General features: G+C 43.6%; 1 protein-coding gene across 1 annotated transcript in view; it reads right to left on the minus strand.

Moving 5' to 3' along the window:
• Positions 1-1,554: 1,554 nt before the first annotated feature.
• Positions 1,555-20,053, minus strand: part of LOC125940456 (uncharacterized) — a 53,088-nt gene continuing 34,589 nt past the window's right edge. The window contains exons 5-8 of the mRNA XM_049656691.1: positions 17,804-17,859; positions 6,020-6,125; positions 4,527-4,592; positions 1,555-1,961 (exon numbers count right to left, since the gene is read on the minus strand). Coding sequence (XP_049512648.1) covers positions 1,802-1,961; positions 4,527-4,592; positions 6,020-6,125; positions 17,804-17,859 — 388 coding nt within the window. The 3' untranslated portion in view covers positions 1,555-1,801. The remainder of the gene's footprint in view (positions 1,962-4,526; positions 4,593-6,019; positions 6,126-17,803; positions 17,860-20,053) is intronic.

Consider the following 20,053-nt stretch of genomic DNA (forward strand, 5'->3'; position numbering starts at 1 on the left):
GGTGTCGCATGCGGCGCGCGGCGACGATTTCGGTGTACAGCGTACGGCGCGCGGCGACGATTTTGTCGCCGGTGGACTTTACACGGAGCCTCAGGGTGACGACGACGGTGACGGCAGAAATGCGCCTATATAATTGCGGTCGCAACAGAACACCAGTTTCACATCTTGTGAACCAATTGCCGCACAGATGCCGCGTTTCAAACGCGCAAGCATTTCTATGCTACAGAGCCAAGAAACCAGTCCGTCCGTCTGTCCGTCCGTCACGTAAGTCGATCCCTTTAAAGATAGGGCTCGTTGCAGCGAGTGAATTGACCTTCGTGCTGCCTCTCGCTTCAACGCGAACTAAGCGGCGAGAACACAGAGCACACGAACACTCGGCGCACTCTGTCGCCATCGCAGATCTCTTTCATGATAGGGACCGTGCGGCCGCGCCATACGCTGCGTATGGCGCGGCACCCGGTCGCTATCATGAAATATATCTGCGATGGGGACAGAGTGCGTCGCCGGAGTACGGTTCATAACGGTTAAAGATGGTTCGACACGGATGAGAAAGGCGCTAAAGAGCGATAGCGGCTTATAATGATCAGAACGTCATCAGCCCACCAATGCGCCGGCAGCTGCAGTACTTTGCTTGCGTCATCAATTCACTTGCGCCGCCGTCCGCAGCCGTTAGTGTCACCGCGGCGCAGTCGTTTGTACTGGTCACATCTAGTTTCATAACGTTTATAATGGAACCGGGCGTTGCGGAAGCGCCACAATGCTATTCGTACTTAAATAACTTCCCAGAGGAGTTTACGCATAAAGTTTTTTTAACAGCGAAGCTGTTCAAGCCAGCCGTAATTTGTGGCCCGTATCAAGAAACTATCATCATCAGCAATGAAGAAAGAAAAGGAAATAAGCTTTGTTGCGAGGCGGGATTCGAGGCCTCGTACCCATGGTCCCAAGGCCAGCGTCGTAACCACTAGGCTATACAGCCACGCTTCCAGAACATGCATTTATGCCAACCATATGATTGCGTTCGAGCGTCGTCGTCTTCGTCCACAACTGGTGCGTTCGCACACGCTCGTGCCAATGCTCTGCGAGGTGAAGAACAGGTTTTGTGCGCTATGCTCGGGAAAGAGATAAAGAAAATGAGAGCGAGATAGAGAGAGAGACGCATTATTGTAGCGGGTCTGCTGGAACACGTTGTCGGCATTCAAACGTGGTAGAACGCGTTGACGGCAGTGGAACGCGTTGCCGGTGTTGCAAGCTGCGCTAAGCAAAGCGCAGTGGCGGCCGTAAGTCCGAGAAGCACGAAAAGACATTGTCATCGTCATGAATAATAAGATAAAAAGTACGCGCGCACTACCGGAAAATGCTAGGCTACGATCGCCCAGCTTCGCTGTTTCGAGCCTTGCGCGGCCGAGTGCAAGGTTAAGCGCTTTCTTTTATTTCTCATGAAATTAAACGTGAAATTCAGACTGAATGGCCATGCTGTCAAGAGTCGCATAATGTTGTTTTTTTAATGAGGGAATAGTCAGGTGTAATTTGATGGTGGGCTGGTTAGTCGTTACATCTTTCAGTGGTCGCGTTAGGGCACCTTCGCCGTGCTACAACATTGAAAAATTATTCTTACTATTTTCGTAGGTGCAACAGCACCTGATTTCTTACGCATAAGTATGTATGAACCTTGTTACAATTTAAGGTCTTTATTCAAAGGTTGATTCTAATCTGAATAAAAAACATTTTGCAAAATATTTTTGAAATTTGCGCTAAATCTACAAGTTGGCATGAATATCCGTATTTCATTTATTTATAGCATTCAATTGTTACTTTGGCCCGGCTTGCTCTGTCCCTTTTCTTGCCCTTTTTTCTCGCCTTTCTTTCCTTTTCCTTTTTCTCCTTTTCCTTTTCCTTGTTCTCCTTTTCCTTTTTTTCCTTTTCTTCCTTTTCCTCTTCGTTTTGCTTCATGTTGGCAATTCCTGTAATCAAGAGAGACTTCGTTTACGGAAAGCCAAGACAGTTTGTTTTAAGCTAGCTTACTCTGGCTGGCCAATTATTCAGCACAGGGGGAGGGCACTAATACACAAATATAAAGCTCACATGTGTGTAGCATACGTATCATTTTGTAATATGATACATAGCGCTCTATTGTGCTAACTTGTGTGGATACCTAAGCTGTCTCTATAAGCCTTCCGTACCTTAACGTGTTTTCGCTGTTGTGTGTGTCTTAAAGCGTCATTTTATTCTAATATGGAGCTTCTTTTACTTATGCGCAGAACTTCACATATGTTCACGATCTGTGTCTGCATCCAGCATATTTCTCTTTTTATTGTACGTTTTGGTGGTGCATGCCCTGCGAAGACGTGTAGTCGGTGCGAATATTGGCGCAAACCTCTACTCCCTCACACGCGCCGAAGTAGTCGTAGAGGCAGCTACAAACACATTTCCGCACCTATATCACGCAATGTACCCCACACAATACCCGCAAGAATGCCCAGATTGAAATGGCCTGGCCATGCTCTACCACGCCCATGGGGGGGGCAGCTCATGAGCACCAACCTTATAACTCCCAACCCAACCGCGCAACAGTAGGAAGCCTCGCTGTCTAGCGTCAACTCCCGGGACCAGCTCGATCTGGTCGTGATAAAACGCCGGGCGGCTGTGGTTCATTGCGTCCTGGACTGAGAACTCTACCCGCGCCCAGGACCCGTCAAAGAACCCTGTGGTTCCCCTTTAGTTTAATAAATGTTTTGTCTCTCTCCTTTAACTTGAAATTGAGAACTAAAGATAACCAATGCAAAAGAGGAGTGAAGAATGTATTAGAAAGCTAGAGGCATTTAGAATTATTTGCTTCTATTAGCAATACAAAACAGCGATAGTAATCTTCCCTGTATTATCCCTTCCATTATTTATAAGCGATAACATAAGAACTGCTGGTGTAGGTGCACACCGCAAGGATGCAGCGCGAGCTGAAATAATGGAGGGCGTGTTACTTTTTCTGATCAAGCCTTTTAATGTGATCCGCTTTACTCTTGTTACTAAATGCTCAAACGTGTCGGATACTAGTGAATACACTAATGTAACTTATAGCCCGCCACTTTCCTTCTACAAGACACTAACTAGGAGCCCTATTCAAGCGTGATTTATATTTTACGGTAAGCTGCAGCCGAAACGTTCTGATTTGAAACAATTCTGAGCAGCAGTAGCATTGCTAGTTTTACTGATGCTGCGTGATTCCTGCTGTCGCCAACGTTGCAGTGCATTTCAGCATGCACTTACACTTGAGCCTTTGTAGTTCATTTGTACCGAGTGCTGCCTTGCAGCGTGCTGCGCCGATACTGAGAGATTAATATCCGATTTTCTGAATGCTGCGGTAGCTGTGCTTAATAAGTGAAAAGGATATGCCTAAGCGACCATCTCAACATTTACCTCTATCCTTATCTGCAGTTTTAACGAACAAGAACGCAACGTAAGCCTTCGCTATTTGAACGGCAGGTTAGTTATCATACATGTCACTTCGTCTTAGTCCGCTATTGTCACTGCTGCTCACTAGTTTATCTCTCGATGCTGGCTTCTTTTCTACGATTACCACCAGCGCTGATCTGACTAAAAAAAGTTGAGAATCTGGAATTACTTCCAAAATACAATCTTGATTCACTAGTTGGCAATATTTCTGGTGAAATTTGGAAGACATTTCATGATCGGAGAATTGGCAACCTTGCTTCCCTAGCTGAAAGCGCATATTTCAGGAGAGAACAGTAGTACATTATCAAGTGGACCTTCCACAAACTCGTACATACTAGCAAAGCATTAACTTCCAGAATCAAGCATTAACAAAAAGCATCGCTGACTTGGAACAGTGCCGAAGGATGAACTGTGTCAAATAAAAGTAATCGCGCCATCACAGGGAGAGAACTGTCCTTCAACTATGAATAGGGTAGCCAATAGATTGCCCAATTTCTTCTGAGGACTTCGATATAGTTCATCATGTATGCAGCAGAACTACTGATGAGAACGTAATGTTTATTTACTTCAGTCGTAAGAAAGAATTTATACGTAACATGTTTGAGTGCAGTAAGGTCGCTACGAGCAAGCTCTTAGTGACGTTAATCATTCACAAATCTGGCGTGCTTTTCTGTTCAGCCTCAAAAAATTAAAACCACAGCAGCGATCAATACGGGAATAAATTATTTAACGTAAACAATTAACAATTTAATTTAAACAAATAACAATTTAGGTAATTTAACAATTAACATAATACTATAGATGGGTAATTATTACTTTTATTAAAATATCTGAGCTTAAAGTTAAATATTTAAGTTGCCCGAACAGAGCAGTCTCCGTTGTTAACTTGATCGCATTCTTGTACCGTATACGCAGATTTTTTTTAAGTCTTGGCATGGGTTAGCTGAAACACTCAGTATAACAGGCAGTGCTAAAAAATGATGTTTTTGCCCCTCCCTCCAGAAACACGAAAGTGAAAGGCAAATATCGCATTGCGCTTAACCCGGATGGCATGTTAAAAAAAGAAATAAAACACGTACGCAAAGGTCTTGTTCATAGCTTGAATGTCTTCAAGATGAAAATCTACCCGGTGTTTCGCACCGAATCTGAAGCAAAGAAAAAAAGTTTTTAGAGTAACAAAACAGCGTGGCAGTATTGAGAACACAAGAACGGTGCCATCTTCTTTGCAATTGTGTAGATCATTTATAAGTAGTATGGCACCAGTAACGAGATTTCCGAATGGTGTCGAATATGAAAATTTGAGACAAGAGGTCATCCGAATGACGAATGTTTTGCCAAATCAAAAAATGTGAACTACAAATTTTGCGCTAGGCTGTTTGGTAAAAAAAAGGAACTGTGTACGTTTATTCAACATACCAAATGCCTAATACAGTTCTGAACATACCGATATTTGCGGAGCTTGTACGTGCGTGACAACTGCCTTTGTTATCAACGAAACAAGGCAACAACACGTCACCGTATGCACGTGCAGCGTTGTGCTTTTTGAAGGATGGATTGGTGATGATACAGCCTCGCACATACTTGGAAGGAGATGAGAACATGGTGAAACTGGCTAAATAATATATCAAAACAAGAAAATTTTATATAGGCTGCCTAAAAGGGTGTCATTATCACTGAACAATTTCTATAATGAAATTGCTGAGCAGAAGATGTCATCTGTATACGATCAGGAAGCACAGCTCACATCCCTCTGGCAGAGGGATCATTCGGAATGGTCTTCACATCCATCCTAATGCCTCTCTCATGGCCCCAATGTCCGAAAGAAGCAAACATTACGCAATTTCGAAAACTGAATTTCTGAACCGAATACAAATCGAAAAGAGCAGACTATTCGATTTGTGTTGATACTTCAAAAAATTCGCAGTCCCCCTTCTAGAAACCTTCACTTTTGTAGACAATATTACTATCATACTCATTTTTCTTCATGTAAAGAGGAACATGAAAAAAATACACGCTTAGTTCCAACAACAATCACAATATTGTCCTGTATCAGAGGCAAAATGTGACAGTATCCTCTTTACTTGCTGTTGAAATATCTGAAGGGCCAGATAATCTACAAGATGATGTATCTCCTTCGGATACCTAATTTTGTATACTATTTCTTGATGCGAGAGAACCCGTTAACCAGTTTCCGCAAGTACTTGTTTCTTTTGTATTGCTGTCATGTCCACTGATCACATGTCACACAAGAGAATACTTAAAATTGCACTCTGCTGCTATACATGCGATTGATGTCATTGAAATGACACGATTCCAAATACAATCCTATCGCACCTTTTTGGACGAGCTTCGCAGCTACATCCGTAATGACAGACTAACGTTTACGTGTTTAGGGACTTCGCTTTTTGCATCTTTCAAAACCTACTACTTGGCGTTGTTCAATTAGGGAACCATGAAATGCACTCTGATTGCACTTTCTTCCTATCGTTGTTGTTCCATGCCTGTTTCCGTCAATTTCATCAAGATTTACATTATGCAGTTACACGTAGATCCCGAAAGATTCAATACTCACGTGCCCGCCGTTCCTCTCACCATGCTGCGAGGATTTGAACTTCCCGGAAACTCCAGAAATATCACTGCGCTTGGTCCTTTGCAAAATGTTCCATTTGTGGAAACATCTGCAATGTGCCCGGTATTGTAAGACTATAAATACGAAGCTTGCTTGCCGAGTTCCAGGCACCTTATTGTACGTATCTGGCCTCTAACGCCGAACGCGTTTAACGGTATGGCGCCATCTAAAACGTTTAGCGCCATCTAAGAACTGTGCAGCGAAGTAGCAGTTCACGAATTTGCCATTTCAAGCATAGATTTTCATAGTATAATTACTAGAGAGATCAGTGGCGCTAGTATCTGCTGGAGCAGCAAGCAGGGGGATTCAGCCAGCATGGTATTAGTGGTTAGTACATGGATTTGGTATGGTTTGTCATCAAACAGCTTTGTGACATTGCAAATTCGTAATTTCCACCAATGTACGGTGTGATACATATTTAATTATTGAATACATAATAATAAAATTGTCCTAAGGCACGAGTCGAACACAGGATTTCTAATACACAAGCCTATACGCCACGTACGCATGCGTCGACAAACGGCATAGATCACCCTTTCTCGCGGGCTTGCCATCGCGTAGAAACGCATGGCGCGTTTCGATCCGCAATTTCACTAGAAGAAACCGAGGCATCAGAAACACCACGAGCGCAACATGATACTATGGACACCACAGAAAACTTAAACAAAGAATATTTATGACGTACTGCCTGTAAATATATCTATATAGTATCCATATCTACACTCACACATTCACACGTTTCGCGAGCCAATCATACCAAGAATTATTTCCTTTACGCAGATGTCAACTGGACGTCTGCCTGTTTTTATACTGCACATTTGTTTTTCGGTGCGCGTGAAAGCAATACATTTATAGGGGCACTATTGTGACCGAGGCATTTACTTCTCCCTTCAGCAATGAATCATTTTAGAATAACGTGCACAACAATGCAACACGATGGGTTCTGAACGGCCTGAAATCGTATAGATAGAAATTATATTGACTGTCAAAGTGAATTACCGCCATCGTCGTCACCCTCACCTTGGGTGTTGCCCTAAGGCTCCGTATATATTTAGGTATATGGATGTTATATGCCATGCCATGCTATATGACTTGTGCATTAGCGGGTTTTAATGCCACACTACTCTGCCACTAAAGTTGCTCAAACAAGCTCTTACATGCTTGACAAATTATTCCTCAGAATTATGAGAATGGCAGCCCACAAACAAACGTAATGAAACGTGTAACACTGACAGCGGATGCATTTTATCTAACATCTTCCAGACTAGTTATTATTAGAAGTGCGAAACAATATGAGAGCTCAAACCTGAAAGTAACTCTATATTTACTGGCACGGCGCTTTTTTAAGCTGCACTACCTCAGTGATCTGCCCACGACAGGGGTCTTAGGCTGCAATATCTACGGGATCTACAGAAGAAGGAGGCTTGAAACATAGACAACACTAAGACGTCGTGCTAAGTCACTGACACCTAGTCTTTAATGAAAAATACATAAATAAAGTTGTCCGACGGAAGGTTAACAGCTCGATCCTCTAACCATTAGGCCACTGGTGCATATAACTCAGTAGATAAAATAGAACATCATTAAGAATTAACCGCGTGCAAGCCAGCGCCTTTATGCGGTTCGCGTGTTTTGTGAACACACAACGCGAGTTTTTGCCATCATCAATAATTTGACAGAAAAATAGTGATTCCTTTAGTTTTATTACGTTTTCTGAAGAACTCTACTATCAATAACTGTATGAGTTCTCCTTGCGTCAGAAGTTCAGCGCCAGATGGCAAAAGATGTCTAAGAGTGTTATTCCAATGGCAGAGACTGGTGCGCAGAAGAAGCTGTACTCTAAGACCTCAGGTTAGGCTACTTTGCTTGTTGGAACGAAATGTAAAACATTACGCAGACTATCAAGACCATGTCGACCCTTTTGGCTTGTGCTATTTTTTTTCCCACGCGTAACTGCCAAGGTCCGGTGGCTAGAATAGAACGTGCTGTTACGTGGTTTCCGCTGCGAAGCAGCGCGTCCCTCACATTGCACGAACATGCCCCCGCGTGCTATCAGAACCCCAGCCGTGAAGCTCCATCGAAAGGCTAATCGCAATGGAGCCATGCGGGCGTGCATACATGCAATGACCACTCCGTTAGCAGTTAGCTCAAGATGGCACTCACGCTTATCTGCCGCAAATAGTTTGTCTAAATGGCAATCAGGGAGCTGGTTGCCCAAGTTATCCGCTTTTTTTTTTGCGTTAGCAGTGGGAGTGCCAAAATGACAAAAAAAAATAAATAAAAAGAAGAGGACGCTTAAGCTTTGCCTCGATGATCCCTGACTGCTTTTCACGTTTCCCGGCAACTGCAGCTTATGAATGCTTAAGGCTCATTCACACTAGGCCGACACGACGCCGATTTTGGTCTGCCGACTGTTGGCGGCAGCGTCTTCCTTCCTTTAAACCGTTGGCCACGTCGCTTTCCGTCCTGGAAACTGCTGTCGCCAACAGTCGGCCAAGCAAAATCGGTGTCATATGGGCCTAGTGTGAATGAGCCATCACCGCAAAACGCTGGCGGCGAACGCTATGCACCGCGGTGAGCTTTATGCTCGAAATGCGGCCTCTTGTGTGGGCCGATCCCGGAGGTTTTTTAATATTTCAGTCTAATATTTCAGACTTTTAATATTTCAGTCTGAGTATATTTAACATAAAAGGCTTGCGCTGTAGGTGTTTTGTTTCATGGCATTTCTTTCTGGGCTACCACAAACACTAACACTGTACTATGTGTATGCACATTGAAAGTGAGCAGATCTAAATAGTTCATTCTTTTTCATTTTTTTTCTGCGGCCTTCCCACTCCCCGCTCTTGTCACATAGTCTTTGAAACCTTAGAAACCAACTCGCATTTCCATTGGCTGCGACGCCACGTCATGAGCGTGCCTCGACGGAGAAGAGCGGGCGAAAGGGAACACTTGCTGCTGCGTTATCGTGCACGTGTTACGTGAAGGGACAGGGCATGGCTGCGACGACACGTCACCCTCGCTCTCGTTCTCGGCACGAGCGCTCCTCAACAGAGCAGAACCAACGCCTGCGGCGTTGGCAGAGCGGGAGAAATGGAACACATTCTGCTGCGCTAGCGCACCAGTTGTTGCATGATGGGAGATGGCATCGACATTTCGCTGACATGCGGCGTTGGCATCGCAGGCCTCTGTTGCTTGCTGGCCCGGGCAGAACGTACCGCTATCGGACATTACTCGAATCGCAACACTGGAAGGACTGCTCAGCGCCGTTCAATTAAACATTAATGCTTTCGCATTGCCCAAGTCATATGAAGTACGTACATCAATCAATCAATCATATTTTATTTCCTTTCAAAAGGAGGATGTCGTCGGACTTCTTGTTTGAAAGCTCGTAGCTTCAGCGCAACTGCACTCTTCGTGGTGGCTTAGCGGCTGAGGTGCTGCCCTGCTAAGCGCGAAGTTGCGGGCTTGATTCCCGGCCATGGCGGGCGCATTTTGATTCGGGCGAAATGCGAACACGCCCGAGTACCGTACTTTCAGTGTATGTGCCCAGGTGGTGGGGGTTAGTTTTAATCATATCGAGGTTGCAGCACGTAAAGGCTCATAATTTAAATAGCGCTAATTTCATCGCAAGCGTATTGTTAGTTCAATTCTCGCTGCCCTCGCCATTCAACGTGGATCGCATACCATTCACCAATTTAATTTTGAGTTATCTGCTTCTATAACTTTATGAAGTTCCGTCTTCGTTCTGCAGCTATTTAATTGCAAAATACTCTTGCGAAATACTGTCACTCCATACTGTCAAGCTGGAGGGCTTCGTATGCCTTGGTTGGTATGTCATGCCTGCAGTGCTTCCGCAAATCAGCCAGTGAGTTTTGACCTTCCCTGTCTCGTGTTGCGGTCGACGTGCTCTAACTGGAGACCACAAGAAAATTCTCCAGCAAATAAGCAATTATTTCAAATAAAGCCCGCTATGAAAAGGGCACTTTCTACAAAGCCTTAGTGAATTGGTTATCAGCAATGTTGACAAAACGCCAATAAGTAAGACAAAACACCCCAAGCAAAAATTATTTTTTTCTCACAAATTCCGCTTCTACACAACATTACACAATGGCAGCCTAGAGCGAACTTATGAATTTATTATATATATGCACTATATCGGTTTTATACTGAACATAGATGTTTGACATCTTGCATTCTGACACATTGCATTCTCATTTATTTTACAGGTAATCCTGTTTCGGCGAGGCCGGCAGATCTGCGTAAAATTGCTTCATTCATGGACACGTAGAAACGTTACAAAAAAAAATCACCGCCCAAGCACTTCGTACGGAAGGTTAACCGGCGAAGCTGTAACGTGCGGCCCCGGTGTTTATCACTGGGTTAATCCGACGGCTCAATAAAGTATTTTCGATGATTTGTTAAGTCTTTGTGTTTCTTAGTGAGGTTACACCCACGTTCGGCTGCGACGAAGAGAACGACGTCACTGACGGTATGCCTACATTCCGCCGTTGTCGTATTGCCGCTTGCGATTCTTCAAAATTAAATTGCTTAAAAATATAAATCCATCCGTCACGTACGATAATGAATGGCTCATACCCCCGTAAACGCTGCCTCCTTATGACAACGACAGAAGAGAAGTGAAATTCTACGCTGGAATGATGAGCGGCAATGGAACCAGGTGTGGAAGAAGACGACGACGACGAACGCGGGAGCAGTAAGGGGCACGAGCGCGTGCCGAGCACGAGCACGAGCGCAACCCGTGGGGCGCCAATGATCCAGCTGCGGAAGAAGACGACGACGCTCGAGCCATTGCTGATAATGATAGTTTGCGGCATACAGATGGACGAATCGGCTAGCTACATACAGTTTCGCTGTAAAAGACGCGCACGAGCTCACCTCTGACTCCGAGCAGACTTATTTAAAGGAGGTGTAATATAAATAGCCATTCAAGCAAATTTTTTGGCCCATGAAAGGACACAAACGGGAAATATCGTAATCAACTGTATTCCATAAGTCGCGCTTCACAGTGAAGGTTATGGTAAACTGGGTGGTTTATTATTATCTCAGATACAAGACTGCAAGTTAGAGACTTTGTGAAGAGATTTACACTAGCACGGCGTAGGCCCCACCGTTCAGGGGACAACGGACTGCTGAGAGTTCTGATTGGTGACGCGTGCCTGCGCTTGCAGGTCTCACGGTTCTCAGCACACACACACACACACACACACACACACACACACACACACACACACACACACACACACACACACACACGCACACGCACACGCACACGCACACGCACACGCACACGCACACGCACACGCACACGCACACACACACACACACACACACACACACACACACGCACGCACGCACGCACGCACGCACGCACCGAGTGGAGGTGCGTGAGGAACCACTTGAATGCAAAAATGTGGCACAACATCTTCATTCTGAACAGATCAGACTTGACTATCGCATTTCACATTCGTGTTGTTCATTTTGTGTTCAAATAGTTTATAACTGCTTATGTCAAGTTCCATCCCGATGAAACGTAGTTGCGTAAAATCGTTGTATGTGTGCCAATTTTTTTTTTACAGCGACCGTTTATATGGCTAGGTTCTGGCGGACCGCGTCGGTGGACAAATTTAGGCATACAACAACATTAGAAATAAGTGGGCCGATCCTGGTGATAGTGCAGAAAGCGTATAAGCTGAATGGCACGTATCCCTGTCATGTCGGCAAATCATAGCGATTGTGCAGAAAGGGTCCAAGCTCAATGGCACATGCTACTGTGGGCTCGGGGATCTGTAACGCGCCCTTGAACTACCCTTGTCACACGTGGGACCCAAAGAGACAAAAACAATGCGCCGGAATAATGAACGCTGTTGCCCAAACGCTAGTCTACGACGATGCGTGTTGAAACGTCAGTGATAAAACGTAATATTCTACCAATTAATAGCTGTGTCTCATTCTCTTTTCACCTAGCCTTTTCTCTAGCGATGTCATCAGTTGCCCCTTGGACTCGGTACGGGTAAGACCAGTGTCGCTCGTTCGGAAGAGGAAGAGCGCGCCTTCAAGGAGCGCCGGCGCGCTCGACAGCGCGAGGAGATGCGAAAGCGACGAGAAGTGGAACGCGCAGCGGCCCAACGTGCTGCGGCCGATGGCGCAAGGTGTTGTGAATCTAGTCGCCTAAACTCGTTTTCACTCGCACATACAGCAACGAAGTAATGTGTTGTCTCTTTTCAACCCCTAAACATAACCACGAAATTTAAAACATTAAAATATAACTAAAGAAAACCAACAGCTTCGTTAGGCTTCCATCTTCACATAGTGGAAGAGCTCTGAATTTCTGAAGTCTTCTCTCTGTGTGCGTTGTAGGTAGAAGGTCACGAATCATCAACAAGAAAACCATTCAATTCAGCAAGCTACCGAGAGAAACGAACAGGCTTGTATAGTCGGCAGTTTTTCCAGTATATAGCTATAACTTATCTCCACGATGAGAGCTGAGGCCCATCTCTCGGCGCTGGCGTGCAGTGAGGATGTAAAATTCTAGATGTCGGACGGCGTAATGATTAAGTTTCAATTAGTACAGTAATCTAGCTTATCGCCTACCACAAAACAACAATTACATTCTACAAAGCTAAACAGAATCGAAAAAGGACGACGTCCCAAAAAAGTTATTGTTGTAAAATCGCAATGGAGGTACAAAGCGGCAAAAACTTTTAACTAGGGTAACTAAGACCGACAATACACCTAAACGCTATTCAGGAGTGATTATAGGTTGCAGCCGCAAGACAGTCGCCTATGCGTATAACCTCATGCATCAAGTATCCTTTATATTTTCGGAGTGCTTCACAATCTGGCACAGTGTTTTGTAACTATTCTTTCCGTACGGTGGAATTCGTTTCTGAGCTGCTATGCGACTGTTATTCTATCCCTGTTCTTCGGCTTGCAAGCACACGTTCAGGTCAAGGCATGATTTATCACAATTATCAAGCGACGCGAAAGCGGTCCGGTCAATGGCAAAGCAGAGCGAGCGCGAGCACCAACAACACTCTTCGTCCTCGTCTTTTGCTTGCGTCCGTGTTTGTCGCTACAGGCTTTTATTCGACATTTTCTATCGGTTTAGCTCCATGAAATGACTTCCAAAGCCTTTTGGACCTCACTGCTAGTTACACAGGGAGCTCCTATGCCTGGCTCGCCACTACTTGCGCTCTAGAATAACAGATCCGGGTATTCCGCAGTTCATTATAGAAGCCCTTTGCTGCCTTTTACTGTATCATAAAAATTGCTGATGACAATACCATGTTCATCATTCACTATGTATATATCATGCTCTTCCGGATGCGAATTTTCCCCCACAGTGTATTTAACGCGGTGAAACTATATTTATTGCGTGGTAATACTTTTCACTGTAAAACGTTGGCTATCACTTACTTTCTTTTTGTTTATCAGCTTTTACAGGCCATCGAATTGTATCTCTCTCTTTAATTATGTGCCTTTATGTTTTGTCATTTTCATTTATTTTGTTACTTGGGAGAGTTCATCAATTATTGCCTTCGCGCGTTTCCTTCCAATTCAACTACTACTTCTGAAATTAGTATAGTTACGGTTTCATTCAATGGTTATAAGTTAGCCTAATGCTCGTGTTTAAAGCTTCATATTTCCTTCCGCGCACATGCCTCAATTTCTCTGCTCTTACCCTGGCAGTGTCTAGGCATAGCCCATAGAGATGTCAAATATATTAGAGATTTACACGCATACCTATATCAAGCTGTCGAATATACAGGAGGGCATAAGTGTATCCCAGCCAAGAAAAAAGCACGCCCAGGTTCACGCTACAAACAGATCCATGGCACCTTGCATAAGAGGTCTGATTTTGGAAGCTTATAGCTTCCTCATTTCTTCACGCGGGTTGAAATACCCATTGCATAATTGCCTCAAATATTGTGCAGATGCCTTGCTATAGTGTTTAGCCTTGAGCCAATAAGCCATTGTTATAATTATTCAATTGAAAAGCTTGCAAGACTACTATACTATTCGTCTGCGAAAACACCCGTGTACTTAGATTTAGGTGCACGTTAAAGAACCCCAGGTGGTCCAAATTTCCGGAGTCCCCCACTACGGCGTGCCTCATAATCAGATTGTGGTTTTGGCACGTAAAACCCCATAATTTATTTTTTAGCGCATTTACACTGTTTTTAATGCGAATAGCATCATTCTTGGCATTCCCACGCGAGTTTTTATTTCCGCTATCCAACTATCTGACTAAAAGACGAAGCATTGCTTGCAATAGCGAAATTACTGGCAAACTATTTCACTAAAGTTCGTCGTTTAATGAGCTGAGTAAACTGCTGTAATCATTCGTTTAGTAACTACATTAACAAGCAGTGTCACTAGCATGATGACCTCGGACACTCGGTGTCAGAACTCTGGCAGCGGCGAGCGAAATACCCCTCGTGCTGCCTCTCACTTCAACGCGAACTATGTGCGCGAGAATACAGCGCACACAAAACCATCAGCTATCGCGGGTCGGCTAGCCTTCAAACCTACCGCAGATTACGTCCAAGACAGGGCGCGCACTGCTGCCACGGCTGGAGTAGAAGCGGAGAGGTGCACAATCCGGGCCCCCACCCCGCACCCTCCTTGCGCGCGCCCATGTCACCGCCCTCCATCTCAAGCGCGTGAAAAGTGACATTGATACATGTCCGAGACGTTTCGTACGAAAAACATGTACGGAATGAAACTGATACATAAAACCATTCTCGGCATCAGGCTCTTCTGCTACGCATGGCTTCTCTTGCTGAAGTCATTTTCACAGTTCATAAAGGAGCTCAACATCAGTGAGTAAACATCAAGTGAGTCAACGTCAACATTAAGTGAGTCAACACCAGTTTCCCATTTTCAGGACCAAGGATGTAGTCAATTAGTGATCGCCTAATTGTATGCAGACATAATTATTTGTGCTGTTTTACTGTAAATAAAATTACGTCTTTCCTTATTGGATACAGCAGTAAATTAAACATAATGTTCTATACTTATTCTCCAAAATCCTCCACACTTATTTACACACTTATCCAAATTTAATCTTTTAACTTCTGATCAATTTGGTTTTCGTGATAATTTGTGAACGGAACTAGCACTTATTACTTCTACTGAGAGGGTTAAATTAGCCATCGATCAAGCCCTCTTAGTCGTTGCTCTCTTTATTGATTTCAGTAAGGCGTTTGACACAAATAACCAGCGTATTTTTTAAAGTAATCTTGAACCGTATGGCATTTCTGGGTCGCCTTTACAACTAATTCGTAACTGCCTAACACAACAACCATATACAGTCGAAGTTAATTGTGTCTTCTCATAAAAAAATTGTAAATACAGGCGTCAATAATCAGGGATTAATACTGTGGCCACTTTTATTTCTCATATTATTTAATGATTTCCAGAAATGTTAACACATGCGCACTGCCTTCTTTATGCTAATAACACCACTATTTTCGCAATAAAAATATTTGTATTGCAGGATATACTTAACGCTGACCTAGCGAATGTTCATTCATGGTGTGTAAAAAACAAGCTAACCATTAACCAATGAAATACAACATTTATGCTATTCCATTCTTTAAAAACTTTGCACATTGATTCTATTGTAATGTCTATAAATAATAATGTATTTGCAAGGTTCGCGTCTACTAAATTTCTTGCTGTAGTTCTAGATGAGAACCCAAAGTTCCAGTGCCATATGCAATCACTTATTCAAAAAATCTCATGTGGTATTCACGTCATCATAAAGTCGCTCTTTTTTTCAGCAAGTCATTCTGATGTCTTTATATTACGCATACATACACAGTCATCTCTCATACTGCCTGTCATCATGGGGTATGCATATACCACACATCTTCATCAGCTACAAGGTTCAAAAAGCAGGCATTACGGTTAATTGCTTTGCAATCGTATATATCTCCCTCTGCTCCCATATTCCGTTCCCTAAACGTTTTACCTTTGTACTTGTTGTTCAATCCATAAGCTATTACTTCTTATGTTCCGTCTTATAAATACTGAGCTTAATATTCAAGGTTTTACTCGATCTAGCCTGATCAATAATAACCACACAAGATTTTCAGGACAACTCAATTTCGTCCTTCCAAAAGCAAGGACTAATAATGGGAAATTTACCATCACGTTTTCAGGCATTTCTATTTGGAACTCAATACCATCTGATTTGAAGTCATCTACATTATTAACATTCAAGCGAGAAACGAAGGATCATTTCATGAACACTTTATCTGACACATAGTCTCATTTAACCAACATAGAAGATTTTGTTCTGCCATACCATTATGCAATGTACTGCTCAAATCACCAAGTCATTGAGTTTTGCCTATAATTGATACTTGTCCTCATTGTTAGTTTTACATGCCATTTATTCTCGTTTGAATTTCGGTGAGTTATCTTTGAGATTTCTTCAATTTTTTCTCTTCATCTTTCTTTTTAACTGTGTGATTATTACTGTATTTCTTCGTAGATTTTTTTCTCTTACCTTTTATTTACGATGTAGAAATTGTATAATATATGATATGACTCACTATTTGTCACGATCCTACTAAACCCCTTTTACGTCTTGTTAGGAGATCCCCCCAGCAGTTCTTACTTCTAGAACCTCCGAATGTGTACTTATATCCATCTTGTATTTGATGTCGTCGTCAAATAAATGTTGCTTGATTGGTTGGTTGAGTGGAGGGAGGGATGAATTATGCCATGTTTTCACGCACTGGTGCCGCACACATTTGACCGGCCATGGCCGTACTTTAGGGCGCGCTGCTCGTTGTTGCAGCGTTTACAGAGTGCGACGCTATGGAGGAGCCCAGCGGCTGCACACAACTCACACATGGTGCATTTCAACTATTGGCATACCTGAAGATTCTTCGTAGGCGAGTTCCACCCGAATTTTTCTTGTGTCTAATCTCCACGATAAGAAAATACAGTCCCCTCACGCTTTTAGTTATGCCATCGTACAAAGTACTGTGTCAATTATTGAGAAACGCAGAGTTTGACTCATCTTGAAATGCAGAGTCATGAACCTCGATATTTAAGCGGATGCTTACACTAGCTCATCAGACGAGGACCTTTTATCAGGAATCCGATAGAAACTCGGAAAACATCACTCAAAGCATCGCTATATTCTTTAGAAGCATGTTTATTATGCATAAATCTTGGTCTCTCCAAATTTGACACGATCATGTAAACTGTTTCAAGATAGAAGGAACTCTATAAAGACAAATGCAACGTATCATCTGTGTCAGCCAAGAACACCTACCTGTGAAAAATGGACCTTTGTATATTTTCAGCAAGTATTCAAAACCTTTCTAAAATTCAGTTGATCATTTACTCTTGTAGTAATTCGGCATCATTGAAGCCTGACAGACTCTTACCAACATGCCACTAATGTAGAGGCAGTTCAAATTTCATGAATGATTGGGCTTCTCTTACTTATTTTACTTTTTTTATGTAGGGACGTTAGACATTCGCTCTGTGTGACTACTATTACGTTGAAAAACTTAAACGTCGCTAATAAAACCTGCACTATTATTTGAAAAAGAAGCAATCCTCGCCTCACAGAGATAATAACTTCCTGTGTGTCTAGCTTTCACGCTACAAGCTTAAAAGCTGCATGCTTTGAACAGGTGGTATGCAGGAAGAGGCTTTAAATCGGTAAATAAATGTTCTTACCCGATAAACTGACGGGATGGTAATCCTGCCCATCAAGTTCTGCAAATATTTTATATCTGGAAGATATGTAGACGGTATATCATTGCAGATGTGTGTTCTACTTTCAAAATAGGTACATTTTTTTGCTACTGTAATGCTTAAACAATATGCGATACTTTAAAAACTTGGCAATAATACATTTTATACAATTAGAAACCCGAGGGCTTAAACCTTACACCTAAAACAGGAATCAACACAGCACGCGTTAAAGAACATGAACACTTTACTGGTCTATTTTTTCCGTACTGCAAACCTCTAACCGGTTCATGCGCCAATGAACAGACCGAGGGTAAAAAAATTGCGAAGAAACAAATGATTGAGTATGTAAACAGTTAAATAACAGCCTTTCCTTGAGGTTATTGCACTTTTACTCGTTGAAGTTCCAGTAATATAACCCTTCGTAAATATTTAGCTATGCATTCTGCGGTAGTCCTTTTGTCTGCGTATGTTATAAGTGCAGCAATAGTTTAAATACGTGAACAGTGATATGTGAACATAATGTCCTCACAAAGAATGGCTGTAACTAGAGAATATTTGTTAAGGAAAGCAACCAGAGAGAGAGAGAGAGAGAGCAAGCGAGAGATGAAAGGCAGGGAGGTTAACCAGAAGTCAGTTTACGGTTTGCTACCCTACACTGGGGTGGGGGATAAAGGGGTTGGAGAGAGTGCAAAAACAGAGAGAGAGCGAAAACAAAAACAAAAAAAAAGACACAGGCATATATGTAACAAGGAAGGCGTTCCAATCACAGATGTTCACACAGGCCAGTGCACTTCAGGAACCGCAGGAACGCTTGCACGGCCTTCTGATGCGATGTTGAGTCGCGTCGATGTTGCAGAATTCTTTCTTCCGATAACGGCTGGTCGTCCAACTGGTTCAGCACGACGGAGAGCGATTGTCTCTGCACACTGTATTGTGGGCACTGACAAAGAACATGACGAATTGTTTGCGCGTCTCCACAATTGCCACATGCTGCACTGTCGGCCATACCTATGCGGAACGCGTAGGCATTGGTGAATGCGACGCCCAACCATAGCCTACACAGAAGGGTCACATCTCTTCGGGGAAGTCTCGTTGGAAGTCGAAGGCTTAAGGTTGGATCCACGGTGTATAATCGGGCGTGCATAAAATGTGGTTTATTTCAGTCTGATGGCGTGGCGTGCAAGTAGGCGGAGCATCCTTGCAGCATTTGTCCTAGACAGCGGGATCGATAGGCGGTTGTCTTGTTCATGAGCTGAACGAGCAGCTTGATCGGCACGTTCACTGCCAATAATTCCACAGTGACTTGGCAGCCACTGAAAGATTATTTCGTGTCCTTTCTCAGTCAGGTGGTGTATGGCTTCTGTGATTTCGAAAACTAGTTGTTCCTGTGGACCGCGCCGTAAGGCCGGGAGTAAACTCTGCAGTGCCGTCTTCGAGTCGCAGAAAACGGACCATTTGTGTGCTGGTTCATCATTAATAAAATGTAGTGCGACTCGAAGCGCTGGGAGTTCTGCTGCCGTCGACGTTGTCAAGCTAGATGTTTTCGTCTCGATAGTAGTAGCTTTTCCTGGAATAATGACAGCGGCGGTAGAGCTGTTCTGCAAGATGGAACCGTCGGTGTATATGTGGGTGTAATTCCGGTACTTTTCATATAATAGGAGTAAGGTAAGCTGTTTAAGAGCTGGCGATGACACATCTACTTTTTTTACGGACGCCGGGTACTGTCAGGTTGATCGTTGGCTGAATGAGGCAACAAGGAGGAGTGGAAGGTCTCGCGGCAGGTGTGAAGCAAGATGGTATAGCCTCACGATGTGCGGATACCATTCGGCAGAACGAGGCGTGTGGTCTCTCTACAGGTAGAGAAGCTAGATGGTGGCAAGGAGTCCGTGCAAGGTGCCTTACGTGCATTCTTATTGCTTCAACTGCGCTGTGGGTCTTTATAAGGTGGTCTCTGGCGATTGCAATAGTTGCCGCCGTTGACGCACTTCGAGGAAGACCTAGACAAATCCGGAGCGCCTGGGCCTGCACACTTTATATAGTACGTAGGCTTGTTGTACTTGCGTTAGTTAATGCTGGCAAGCTGTGCCGCAAGAAGCCGAGAGAAAGTACTCTATATAGTCGAAGCATAGCGCTTGTCGACATTCCCCAGGTCTTTCTAGCGAAGAATTTCAAAAGGTGACAGATGCCTGTCAACCGTTTTTTCATGTACAATACATGGGGACTCCATGAGAC

The sequence above is a fragment of the Dermacentor silvarum genome, chromosome 9 (assembly GCF_013339745.2).
Source record: "Dermacentor silvarum isolate Dsil-2018 chromosome 9, BIME_Dsil_1.4, whole genome shotgun sequence".
In the NCBI taxonomy this organism is placed as follows: Eukaryota; Metazoa; Arthropoda; class Arachnida; order Ixodida; family Ixodidae; genus Dermacentor; species Dermacentor silvarum.